Raw genomic sequence first — 14041 nt, 5'->3', positions numbered from 1 at the left:
GAGGAGGAGGAGGAGAAGACAAAGAAGGAGGAAGAGGAGAAGGAAGAGGAGGAGGAGAAGAAGGAGGAGGAGAAGAAGTAGAAGGAGGAGCAGGAAGAGGAGAAAGAGAAGGAGGAGGAGGTGGAGGAGAAGAAAGAGAAGGAGGAGAAGGAGAAGAAAGAAGAGGAGGAGAAAAAATGGAGGAGGAGAAAGAGAAGGGGGAGGAGGCAGAGAAAGGGGATGGAGAAGGAGGAAGAGAAGGAGGAAGAAAAGAAGGAGGAGCAGGAGGAGGAGAAGAAGGAGGAAGAGGAGGAGGAAGAGAAGGTGAATGAGGAGGAGGAGGAAGAGAAGGATTTTGACCACCCTGGGCACCGAGGCCTGCGTTGGTACTGTTTTCCAGGAGGCCTCATCATGAACCAGCGGCACTGGTGCGGGTTGACGGCCAAGCTGGGCACCTTCCTGGCGGGCATCTTCACCATCCTGGTCATTGACATGTACCTCATCTTCGAGAGGAGGCACATGGAGGGGAGCACCAATTGCTCCTCCCACGTCCATGAGGAAAGCCACACCATCAACCACTGGATGATCTGCCGGAGCTTCAGCCTCTCCGTCTTCCTGGCCATCATCACCGTCTTCATCTGCTGCTTCCTCCTCTACTCGGTGTTTGCTCAGTTCTACATCGGGATGGTCACCTACGTCATCTGGATCGTCTTCTACGAGGCCTCCAACTTGCTGCTCCAGATCCTGACCAACAGGCCCGGGGGCAACACGCTGATCGAGGTCCGAGTGATGCGCTGGTTCGGACTGGTGTCTCGCGTCCTCATGCACAGCTTCTGGCTGTTCTTTGTGGTCACCTACGCCCAGGTGGTCTTCAAGAGCCAGAGCCAGGGCAGCGTGACCGCCCGTTCGAGACGCATCTCCGTCAGCAACCAGGAGATCTCCCGGAAGCGGGGCATGCAGAGCAGCCGCAGCCCCACCTTGGCCAGTTAATAATAAATGAATAAATAAATGTGATGACATTTATTAAGCGCTTACTATGTGCCAAGCACTGTTCTAAGCACTGGGGGGGGGGGGTACAAGGTGATCAGGTTGTCCCACGGGGGGCTCACAGTCTTCATCCCCATTTTCCAAATGAGGTCACTGAGGCACAGAGAAGTGAAGTGACTTGCCCAAACAGCTGACAATTGGCAGAGTCGGGATTTGAACCCATGACCACTGACTCCAAAGCCCGGGCTCTTTCCACTGAGCCACACTGTTGGCTAGAGGGCCCCCTCGGAGGGAATTTCGAGGGCCCCCGCAGGGGGTTTCAAATGGCGAGCGTGTCCCTGTAGTCCTGATACAGGGAATGTCTTCCTCCTTCTTCCCTCCCAACAGGGATGGAGGTGAGGGGTGGGATGGGCTGAGATGTTGCCGGCGTTGTTTTGGGATAGAGTTTCTCCTGGATTGATACTTGAGTTTCCTTTCTTTGCCCTCTTGGCCCCTCTGTTCTTTTTTTTTTTCCTCTCTCAAAACTGAAGGGAGGGAGAAGCTGTTAAATAAAGCTGCGGAGCTTTAGCAAGTGAACTCCATTCCCACCTGCACTCCTTTCTACGAAGTCTCATTTCACCCTTCACCAAGAGAAACAGCATGGCCCAGTGGAAAGAGGACAAGCCTGGAGGCAGAGGTCCTGGTTACTAACGATGGCTCTGCCAATTGCTTGCTGGGGACCTTGGGCAAGCACTTAATTTCCCAGTGCCTCAGTTTTCTCAACTGTAAAATGGGGATTCGTTACCTGTTATCTCTCTTTTTTCATGGTATTTGTTAAGCACTTACTATGTGCTGGGCACGTTTGTAAGTGCTGAGGTAGATAAGATAATCAGGTTAGGCACAGCCTATATAATAATAATAATAATGGTAGCATTTATTAAGTGTTTACTATGTGCAAAGCACTGTTCTAAGCACTGAGGGGTTACAAGGTGATGAGGTTGTCCCACTGGGGGCTCACAGTCTTAATCCCCATTTTACAGATGAGGGAACTGAGGTCCAGAGAAGTTAAATGACTATATCCCACATGAGGCTCACAGTAGATGACGGGTACAGAGCCCTATACAGAGAAGGTGCTTAGTACAGAGCTCTATGTAGAGTAGATGCCCAGTACAATCCCCTATTGTACAGAGGAAGGAACTGAGGCATAGAGAATAATAATAAATAATAATAATGGTATTTATTAATTGCTTACTATATGCAAAGCACTGTTCTAAGCACTGGGGAGGTTACAAGGTGATCAGGTTGTCCCACGTGGGGCTCATAGTCTTAATCCCCATTTTACAGATGAGGGAACTGAGGCCCAGAGAAGTTAAGTGACTATATTCCACATGAGGCTCACAGTAGATGACCAGTACAGAGCCCTATACAAAGAAGGTGCTCAGTACAGAGCTCTATGTAGAGTAGATGCCCAGTACAATCCCCTATTTTACAGATGAAGGAACTGAGGCATAGAGAATAATAATAAATAATAATAATGGCATTTATTAATTGCTTACTATATGCAAAGCACTGTTCTAAGCACTGGGGAGGTTACAAGGTGATCAGGTTGTCCCATGGGGGGCTCACAGTCTTAATCCCCATTTTACAGATGAGGGAACTGAGGCCCAGAGAAGTTAAGTGACTATATCCCACATGAGGCTCACAGTAGATGACCAGTACAGAGCCCTATACAGAGAAGGTGCTCAGTACAGAGCTCTATGTAGAGTAGATGCCCAGTACAATCCCCTATTTTACAGATGAAGGAACTGAGGCATAGAGAATAATAATAAATAATAATAATGGCATTTATTAATTGCTTGCTATATGCAAAGCACTGTTCTAAGCACTGGGGAGGTTACAAGGTGATCAGGTTGTCCCACGTGGGGCTCACAGTCTTAATCCCCATTTTACAGATGAGGTAACTGAGGCCCAGAGAAGTTAAGTGACTATATCCCACATGAGGCTCACAGTAGATGACCAGTACAGAGCCCTATACAGAGAAGGTGCTCAGTACAGAGCTCTATGTAGAGTAGATGCCCAGTACAATCCCCTATTTTACAGATGAAGGAACTGAGGCATAGAGAATAATAATAAATAATAATAATAATGGCATTTATTAATTGCTTACTATATGCAAAGCACTGTTCTAAGCACTGGGTAGGTTACAAGGTGATCATGTTGTCCCACGGGGGGCTCACAGTCTTAATCCCCATTTTACAGATGAGGTAACTGAGGCCCAGAGAAGTTAAGTGACTTGCGCAAAGTCACACAGCTGACAAGTGGCGGAGCTGGGATTTGAACCCATGACCTCTGACTCCAAAGCCCGGGCTCTTTCCACTGAGGCACACTGTTTCTAGTCTCCTATTTAGACTGTGAGCCTCATGTGGGACAGGGACCGTGTCCTACCTAATTAGCTTGTGTCTACCCCAGTGCTTAGAAGAGTGTCTGACACAGTAAACGCTTAACAAATACCACAAAAAAATGGGGCAGGACTGCTTTCCTCCCTCTCCAGTCCACACTGCTTCAAGGACATTTTACTGGTGCTCATGAGGGGTTCCTGAGGTTGTGGGGGGCCCCGTGAAGACACACAGGGGCAGCAAAACTTAGTAGAAAGAGCCCGGGCTTGGGAGTCAGAGGTCGTGGGTTCTAATCCCTGCTCCTCCACTTGTCAGCTGTGTGACTTGGGGCAAGTCACTTCGCTTCTCTGTGCCTCAGTTATCTGTAAAATGGGGATAATGACTGTGAGCCCCACGTGGGACAACCTGATTACCTTGTATCTACCCACATGTCTGCTGTGTGACCTTGGGCAAGTCACTTAACTTCTCTGAGCCTCAGTTACCTCATCTGTAAAATGGGGATTAAGACTGTGAGCCCCACGTGGGACAACCTGATCACTTTGTATCCCCCCCAAGCGCTTAGAACAGTGCTTTGCGCATAGTAAGCTCTTAACAAATGCCAACATTATTATTATTATTATTACCCCAGCGATTAGAACAGTGCCTGGCACATAGTAAGCACTTAATAAATGTCATCATTATTATACCTGCAGGGGAGGAAACGGGGAGAGCATTCTTCCGGTAATCTGGGCTTGATTTAGGGGCTCAAGTTCCGGGAGCAGAAGTTATTTCAGGTTGGGACTGTCACATCCAGCAAGAGGCGAGGGATGCTGAGATCAGGGAGTGTGATTTCCCACTTCTATTGTATGTTCCTGAGTGTCTGTTTTGGTGGGTAGGGCATTGTACTGGGCATCTACTCTGCTGAGGGAGCTGTAATGGACATCTTCTCCGCATAGAGCATGGTATTGGGTATCTAGTCTGCATAGAGAAGATTAGAGAAGCAGCATGGCTCAGTGGAGAAGAGCCCGGGCTTTGGAGTCAGAGGTCAAGGGTTCAAACCCTGGCTCCGCCAACTGTCAGCTGTGTGACTTTGAGCAAGTCACTTCACTTCTCTGTGCCTCAGTTACCTCATCTGTAAAATGGGGATTGAGACTGTGAGCCCCACATAGGACAACCTGATCACCTTGTAACCTCCCCAGCGCTTTATTATGGTTGTACATACTTATTACTCTATTTATTTATTTATTTATTTTACTTGTACATTTCTATCCTATTTATTTTATTTTGTTGGTATGTTTGGTTCTGTTCTCTGTCTCCCCCTTTTAGACTGTGAGCCCACTGTTGGGTAGGGACTGTCTCTATGTGTTGCCAATTTGTACTTCCCAAGAGCTTAGTACAGTGCTCTGCACATAGTAAGCGCTCAATAAATACGATTGATTGATTGATTGATTGATTAGAACAGTGCTTTGCACATAGTAAGCACTTAATAAATGCCATAATTATTATTATTATTATAGAGGCTGTTCTTAGCTGGTCTGTCACCTGGCTTCCCCTCTCCCAGCTCCTCAGCGCTTTTGGGCCTGAAGATCCCAGCCCGGCTGTGCTGATGTCCCTATTTGCTGAGAATTCAGCCCTCCCACCTTGGTGGGGAATCAATCAATCAATCAATCGTATTTATTGAGCGCTTACTGTGTGCAGAGCACTGTACTAAGTGCTTGGGAAGTACAAGTTGGCAACATACAGAGGCATTCCCTACCCAACAGTGGGCTCACAGTCTAAAAACGGTGGGCTCACAGTCTAAAACTGTGGGGAAGCATCAGAGAGATTGGAGAGGTGGCTTTCTTGGACCCCAAGGAGAGTGCTACTGTTCTGGTGGGAAGAGGATGGTGGGTGGAGGGGAGGGAAATGGTAAAGGAGCTTCCTCTCCCCCGGCACCCGATTCTGAGGGGCAGGAGGGGGTCACTATCAGAACTCCAATTCTGATCTTTCATCATGCCAGGACTGGCTGGATGGAACCGTTAATTTATTTATTCATTCATTCAGTTGAATTTATTGAGCGCAGAGCAAGCGTGGTTCAGTGGAAAGAGCACGGGCTTTGGAATCAGAGGTCGCGGGTTCAAATCCCAGCTCCGCCAATTGCCAACTGTGTGACTTTGGGCAAGTCACTTAACTTCTCTGGGCCTCAGCTACCTCATCTGTAAAATGGGGATTAAGGTTGTGAGCCCCCCGTGGGACAACCTGATCACCTTGTAACCTCCCCAGTGCTTAGAACAGTGCTTTGCACATAGTAAATGCTTAATAAATGCTATCATTATTGTTATTATTATTATAGGGCACTGTACGTGGCATTCACTCTGCACAGGACACTGTACTGGGCACCTACTCTACATAGAGCTCTGTACTGAGCATCTACTCAGCAGCGTGGCTCACTGGAAAGAGCCCGGGCTTTGGAGTCAGAGTTCATGGGTTCAAATCCCGGCTCTGCCAATTGTCAGCTGTGTGACTTTGGGCAAGTCACTTCACTTCTCTGGGCCTCAGTTCCCTCATCTGTAAAATGGGGATTAAGACTTTGAGCCCCCCATGGGACAACCTGATCACCTTGTAAACTCCCCAGAGCTTAGAATAGTGCATTGCACATAGTAAGCGCTTAATAAATGCCATCATTATTATTATTATTATAAAGCTTTGTACTGGGCATCTACTCTGCAAACCAGGGCCTGGAGTCAAAGGACCTGGCTTATAATCCCACTCCACCACCTGTCTGCTGTGGGACCTTGGCCAAAACACTTAACTTCTCTGTGCCTCAGTTCTCTCACCTACAGAATAGGGGCTCAGTACCTGTTCTTCCTCCTACTTCGACTGTGAGCCCCTTGTGGGACCTCGTTAGCTGGTCTCTACCCCATTTCCCTGTCAACTTTTTATCACTCCTCAACTCCGCTGATCTTCTGCTCCACCCCACCTCACCCCCTCAGCAACCTGGACACACACTTGATCTCATCATCTCTAGCCATTGCACAACATCTACCTTCATCAACTCTGAAATCCTTCTATCAGACCACAACTTTCTCACCTGCCTTCTCCTTTACACAACTCCTCCCTGCAATTTTGTGCTGTTTCTCCACAGAGCCCTCCAATCCTTTGACCTCATCCAATCTTCTCAAGTCATCATGCTCCATTTAGCCTCCATACCCAAGCTACCTGCCCATGTTGACCAAATTGACACTCTCAACGCCAACCTCTCTACTGAAATCAACTCACTCGCTCCCCTATCCTTTCTTTAATAATAATGATGGTATTTGCGAAGCGCTTACTATGTGCAAAGCACTGCTCTAAGCACTGGGGGGATACAAGGAGATCAGGTTGTCCCGCGTGGGGCTCACAGTCTTAATCCTCATTATATAGATGAGGTAACTGAGGCCCAGAGAAGTTAAGTGACTTGCCCAGAGTCACACAGCTGACAATTGGCAGAGCTGGGATTTGAACCTGTGACCTCTGACTCCAAATAATAATTCATTCAATTAATTCAATTGTATTTATTGATAATAATGATGGTTTTTGTTAAGCACTTACTATGTGCAAAGCACTGTTCTAAGCACTGGGGGGATACAAGGAGATCAGGTTGTCCCGCGTGGGGCTCACAGTCTTAATCCCCATTTTACAGATAAGGTAACTGAGGCACAAAGAAATTAAGTGACTTGCCCAAAGTCACACAGCTGACAATTGGCGGAGCCGGGATTTGAACCCGTGACCTCTGACTCCAAAGCCCGGGCTCTTTCCACTGAGCCACGCTGCTTCTCTAGACCACCAAAGCACAGCCCTAGATCACATCCACAAACAGCCTCCTTCGCTCTCATGCGCGAGCCGCAGGGCGCTGCTGGCGGAAATCTAGGTATCAGGCCGACTTCATCCACTTCAAGTTTATCCTCGTGGGATTTAACTCTGTCCTCTGCTCTGCCTGGAAAAATTATTTCTCCATCCTCATTGACACCCATGTCCATTACCCTCGTCAGTTGTTCCACACATTTAACTCCCTCCTCGAGCCCTCGGCCTCCCCCTTCTCTTTCCCCTAGTGACCTGGCCACCTAATTTATTGGGAAAATTGGCACTATCAGGCGTGATCTCCCTAAAACCCTCCTCTGCCCCTCCCCAGTTCCTCCCTCCTCCTGTCCCTTCTTCAACTCTCCCATTTTTCCCAGCAGTATCTCCAGAGGAGGTCTCCTGCCTTCTCTCAAAATCTTCCCCCTCCACCTGCCCATCCAACCCCATTCTTTCACACCTTATCCGAACGCTGACTCCCTCCCTTCTTCCCTCCCTCCTTCCCTTCTTCCAGTGAAGTAACGTGGCTCAGTGGAAAGAGCACGGGCTTTGGAGTCAGAGGTCATGGGTTCAAATTCTGACTCCACCACTTGTCAGCTGTGTGACTTTGGGTGAGTCACTTCACTTCTCTGGGCCTCAGTTACCTCATCTGTAAAAGGGGGATTAAGACTGTGAGCCCCACGTGGGACAACCTGATGACCTTGTAACCTCCCCAGCACTTAGAACAGTGCTTTGCACATAGTAAGTGCTTAATAAATGCCATTATTATTATTATTATTATTATTATTATTATGATTCCCTCCCTAACAGCCATCTTCAACTGTTCGCTCTCCAACGGCTTCTTCCCCACTACTTTCAAACATAATCATTATTATTATTATATTATTGTACATATTTACTGTACATATTGTGCATATTTACTATTCTATTTATTTTGTTAATATGTTTTGTTTTATTGTCTGTCTCCCCCTTCTAGACTGTGAGCCCGTTGTTGGGTAGGGACCATCTCTATATGTTGCCAACTTGGACTTCCCAAGCGCTTAGTACAGTGCTCTGCACACAGTAAGCGCTCAATAAATATGATTGAATGAATGAATGACTAACCATAATAATAATGTTGGCATTTGTTAAGCGCTTACTATGTGCAAAGCACTGTTCTAAGCACTGGGGGGGATACAAGGTCATCAGGTTGTCCCACGTGGGGCTCACAGTCTTAATCCCCATTTTACAGATGAGGGAACTGAGGCTCAGAGAAGTTAAGTGACTTGCCCAAGATCACACAGCAGATGTGGCGGAGCCGGGATTTGAACCCATGACCTCTGACTCCAAAGCCCGGGCTCTTTCCACTGAGCCATGCTGCTTCTCTGTGTCTCCCCATCCTAAAAAAAAACCCCTCCCTTGACCCCACAGCTCCTTCTGGTTATCTCCACCTCTCCTTTCTACCATTCCTCTCCAAACTCCTTGAGCAAGTTGTTTACTCTGCACACAGTAAGCGCTCAATAAATACGATTGATGATGTTTACGTCCACTGTCTCATGTTCCTCTCCTCCAATTCTCTCCTTGACCCCCTCCAATCTGGCTTCCATGCCCTTCACGCCACAGAAGCTACCCACTCGAAGGTCACCGATGATCTCCTTCTTGCCAAATCCAACGGCCTCTGCTCCATCCTAATCCTCCTCCCCCTCCCAGCTGCCTTTGACAATGTCGATCACCGCCTTCTAGAAAAACTAGCTCACTGACTGTGCCCTCTCCTGTTTCTCCTCCTATCTCTCTGGTCACTCATTCTCAGTCTCTTTCGCAGGCTCCTCCTCTGCCTCCCACCTCCTATCTGTGGGTGTCTCACTAGGTTCAATTCTGTTACTATTCTCCATCTGCACCAACTCCTTTGGTGAACTCATTCGCTCCCGTGGCTTCAACTATCACTTCTACGTGGATCATGTCCATATCTACATCTCCAGACCTGATCTCTCTCCCTCTCTGCAGTCTCACATTTCCTTCTGCCTTCAAGACATTTTTCCTTTGATGTCTTCCCGTCATCTCAAACATAACATGTCTTAAACAGAGCTTATCTTACCTCCTTCCCTTCCCCACAGCACCTGTATATATGTATATATGCTTGTACACACTTATTACTCTATTTATTTATCTTACTTGTACATATCTATTCTATTTATTTTATTTTGTTAGTATGTTTGGTTTTGTTCTCTGTCTCCCCCTTCTAGACTGTGAGCCCCCTGTTGGGTAGGGACTGTCTCTATGTGTTGCCGACCTGTACTTCCCAAGCGCTTAGTACAGTGCTCTGCACACAGTAAGCGCTCAATAAATACGATTGATGATGGTGATGATCACCTCGCTCTGATTTTTTGGAGGGTTTCAGGCCAGATCAGCCTTGATGACAACAAAGAACCCTCTCTGCATCAGTGGAGGCTGGACTGATGGGGTCAGGTGGTTCTATCAATCAATCAGTCAATCAATCAGTCGTATTTACTGAGCGATTACTGTGCACAGAGCACTGGACTAAGCGCTTGGGAAGTACAAGTCGGCAACGTATAGATACAGTCCCTACCCAACAGTGGGCTCACAGTCTAAAAGGGGGAGACAGAGAACAAAACCAAAAATACTAACAAAATAAAATAAATAGAATAGATATGTACAAGCAAAACAAATAAATAAATAAATAGAGTAATAAATATGCACAAACATATATACATATATACAGGTATATGTATATATGCACACATCTCCCTCTAGACAGTAAGCTCGTGTGGGCAGGGAACAAATCTACCAACTCTGTTACAAAGGGCACTCACCGAAGTGCTTAGTACAGTGCTCTGCCCACAGTGAGTGCTCAATAAATATGATTGATTGATTGATAATTGATTCTGCTCTGGGGAATCGGATACTGGCTGCCCACCTGCACCCTGATCTTCCCTCCCATCTCCTGTTCTCTTCTCCTTCCTCCTTGCTCCCATGTTCACCTCCTCAAAAGCTCGCCTCATTTTCCCTGTGGGCCTACTCACCTCACTCCCCCTCACTCCATAACAATGATCAATCAGTCAATCAATCAATTACATTAACTGACTGCTTACTGTGTTCAGGGCACTGTACTAAGCATTTGGGAGAGTGCAATACAGCAATAAATACAGCATGAGAAGCAGCGTGGCTTATGAGAAGCAGCATTGCTTAGTGGCAACAGCCAGGGCTTAGGAGTCAGAGGATGTGGGTTCTAATCCCGACTCTACCACATGCCTGTTGTTTGACCTTGGGCAAGCCACTTAACTTCTCTGTGTCTCAGTTACTTCATCTGTAAAATGGGGATAAAGACTGTGAGCCCCACATGGGGCAACTCAATTACGTTGTATCTACCCCAATACTTAGAACAGTGCTTGGCATATAGTAAGTGCTTAACAAATAACATAATGATTATTATTTAAAGAGAGACTATCCCTGCCCACAATGAGTTCACAGTCTAGAGGGGGAGACAGACATTAATATAAATAAATACATTCATTCATTCATTCATTCAATCATATTTATTGAGCGCTTACTGTGTGCAGAGCACTGTACTAAGCGCTTGGGAAGTACAAGTTGGCAACATATAGAGATGGTCCCTACTCAACAGCGGACTCACAGTCTAGAAGGGGGAGACAGAGAACAAAACAAAACATATTAACAAAATAAAATAAATAGAATAAATATGTACAAATAAAATAGAGTAATAAATATGTACAAATAAATACATGAATTACAGATATGTATATTAGTGCTGTGGGAGTGGGTTTCAGGGGTGTTGAATAAAGGGAGCAGATCAGGGCGACGTAGAAAGGAGTGGGAAAAGAGGAAATGAGGGCTTAGTCATGGATGGCCACTTGGAGATGTGCCTTCAATAAGGCAACAATAATGGTAGTAATTAACAACTGTGGCATTTGTTAAGTACTTACTTTGTGCCAAGTGCTGGGGTAGCTACCATATAAGCAGACTGGACGTAGTCCTTGTCCCACATGGAGGTTAAAGATATCTGGAGGATCTCTGTGTCTCAGTTCCTTCGTCTGTAAAATGGGGATAAAGACTGTGAGCCCCACATGGGACAACTCAATTACGTTGTATCTACCCCAACACTTAGAACAGTGCTTGGCACATAGTAAGTGCTTAACAAATAACATAATAATTATTATTATTATTTAAAGAGAGACTATCCCTGCCCACAATGAGTTCACAGTCTAGAGGGGGAGACGGACATTAATATAAATAAATACATTCGTTCATTCATTCATTCAATCGCATTTATTGATTGAATGTGAGCCCGTTGTTGGGTAGGGACCGTCTCTATATGTTGCCGACTTGTACTTCCCAAACACTTAGTACAGTGCTCTGCACACAGTAAGCGCTCAATAAATGCAATTGAATGAAATGAATGAAAGTTAAGTGACTCACCCAAAGTCACCCAGCAGACAAGTGGCAGGGCCCTGGCCCGTGTTCTTTCCACTAGGCCACATTGCTTCTCAGCTTGGGTCTGCTACATTGTTAGATCGTCCTCTCCCAAGTGCTTAGTACAGTGCCCTGCACACAGTAAGCGCTCAATAAATACGACTGACCGCTGATTCGGACCCCCCCACCCCAGCCCCACGCCCCGGCAGGAGATGGCGCGGCCCCACTGGTGCGGGCTGAGCCCCAAGACGGGCTCCATCCTGGCGAGCATCTTCACCATCCTCATCACGATCGAGTTCCTCATCCTGGACCTGAGCCAGGTCACCGAGTTCGGCGAGCTCCACCTCTACAGTAAGGCTTCCAAGATCACCACGTGGGCCATCAATCACCGAAACAGCATCATCATCTTCCTCTCCATCATCACCATCCTCGCCAGCTGCTTCCTCTTCTACTCCGTGCACAAGCAGTTCTACCTGGGCCTGGCCAGTTACACCATCTGGATCATCCTCTACGAGCTGGTCAGCTTCCTCTACCTGCTGCTCACCAGCAAGTTCGTCCTTCGGCCTTTCCAGCAAATGCAGCACGTGCGTTGGGTCCACCTCATCTCCCGGGCGGGCTTTCACGCCTTCTGGCTCTCCTTCGTCGTCACCCACAGCTACGGCCTCTACAAGGGGCAGGCCGTCGGGGCCTCCAGCCAGGCCTCCCACTCCAGGCGATTGTCCAGCTGCTCCAATGAATCCTCCCACCTTGTCCCCGTGGGGCGGAGGCACTTGTGAGAGGATGGGATGGAGGGAGGAGGGCGGCAGGGAGAAGCGGGAGGAGGGCGACGAGGAGAGGGACGTCCACCCTGGGAAAATTACTAAAAAAATAGTCTTGGATCTTCGGAGGCGATCCGCGTACTGAATTAAATCAACACAATTCTTACAAAAGCCGGGATCAGGAAAATCTTGCCTCGTAGTACTCAGTAGGTCCACCATTCACACGTGGGCAAACTGTTTGTTCCGGTACCACGGTAAACTGTACCCAAACAGTCTCACATTGTCCGATGAGTGTGTACCAGTTGTTCTTCAAAGTGTATAAGAGAAATGAGTAGCAATTATTTTAAGAGGTCAGTTTTATTGGCATCGAGTTGTTGAAATATATTCTGTCTTCACCCTTTTTACTCACGCTTCCAGTAAAATTCGTTCCTAAAATTTAAGCTCCCTGTGGGCTCGGAACGTGTCTGTCTTATTGTTTTATTGTACTCTCCCATGCACTTAGTGCAGTGCTCTGCACACAGTAAGTGCGCAATAAATACGATTGATTGATTGAGCCACTCCTCCTACCCCCTGCCTCTGGCTTGGCCCATTCTGAGAGGAGGGTCTTGGTTTCAATCAATCAATCAATCAATCAATCGTATTTATTGAGCGCTTACTGTGTGCAGAGCACTGTACTAAGCGCTTGGGAAGTACAAGTTGGCAACATATAGAGACGGTCCCTACCCAACAGTGGGCTCACAGTCCCATGTGGGGCTCACATTCTCAATCCTTATTTTACAGATGAGGTAACTGAGGCAAAGAGAAGTAAAGTGACTTGCCCAAGGTCACACAGTGGACAAGTAGTGGGGCTGGGATTAGAACCCATGACCTTCTAACACCCAGGCCCGTGTTCTAGCCTTCTCAGTGACCTACTCTAGACTATAAACTCATTATGGGCAGGGAGCGTATCTGCTAATTCTGTTGTCCTATACTCTCCCAAACACTTAGTACAGTGCTCTGCATATAGTAAGTGCTCAATAAATACCAGTGTTTAATTGATTGATTGATAAGCAGTGTGGCTTAGTGGAAAGAGCACCGGCTTGGGAGTCAGAGGTCATTGGTTCTAATCAATCAATCAATCAATCGCATTTATTGAGCGCTTACTGTGTGCAGAGCACTGTACTAAGCGCTTGGGAAGCACAAGTTGGCAACATATAGAGACAGTCCCTACCCAACAGTGGGCTCACAGTCTAGAAGGGGGAGACAGAGAACAAAACCAAACATATCAACAAAATAAAATAAATAGAATAGATATGTACAAGTAAAATAAATAAATAGAGTAATAAATATGTACAAACATATATACATATATACAGGTATATACATATATACAGGTATATACATATATACCCATAAGGGATAAGGCCTGAGGCTCTCAATCAATCAATGGAACTTATCGAGCACTTACTGTGGGCAGAGCATTCATTCATTCATTCAATCATATTTATTGAGAACTTACTGTGTGCAGAGCACTGTACTAAGTGTTTGGAAAGTACAAATTGGCAACATATAGAGGCGGTCCCTACCCAACAGCCCAGCTCTGCCACTTGTCAGCTGTGTGACTTTGGGCAAGTCACTTCACTTCTCAGTGCCTCAGTTCCCTCATTTGTAAAAATGGGGATTAAGACTGTGAACCCCACGTGAGACCACCTGATAAACTTGTATCTATCCCATCGCTTA

The 14041-nt window shown here is 46.7% G+C and overlaps 1 protein-coding gene across 1 annotated transcript; it reads left to right on the top strand.

Annotated features, from left to right (window-relative positions):
- Positions 1–383: 383 nt before the first annotated feature.
- Positions 384–12342, top strand: TMEM217 (transmembrane protein 217). Its single transcript, XM_038749712.1, has 2 exons — positions 384–759; positions 11774–12342. Exons 1-2 carry the CDS (start codon positions 391–393, stop codon positions 12338–12340), a joined length of 936 nt encoding a protein of 311 aa, XP_038605640.1. The 5' UTR covers positions 384–390; the 3' UTR covers positions 12341–12342.
- The last annotated feature ends 1699 nt before the right edge of the window (positions 12343–14041 follow it).

Source organism: Tachyglossus aculeatus, chromosome 7 (genome assembly GCF_015852505.1).
Source record: "Tachyglossus aculeatus isolate mTacAcu1 chromosome 7, mTacAcu1.pri, whole genome shotgun sequence".
In the NCBI taxonomy this organism is placed as follows: Eukaryota; Metazoa; Chordata; class Mammalia; order Monotremata; family Tachyglossidae; genus Tachyglossus; species Tachyglossus aculeatus.
Note: the sequence above shows the minus strand (reverse complement) of the source record. Positions and strands in the feature narration are given on the sequence as shown.

Coding starts and splice junctions, on each gene's coding strand:
- TMEM217 (XM_038749712.1), top strand. CDS start 391: ATGAACCAGCGGCACTGGTGCGGGTTGACGGCCAAGCTGGGCACCTTC. Junction 760..11,773: donor GGGGCAACACGCTGATCGAG/GTCCGAGTGATG, acceptor ACGCCCCGGCAG/GAGATGGCGCGGCCCCACTG.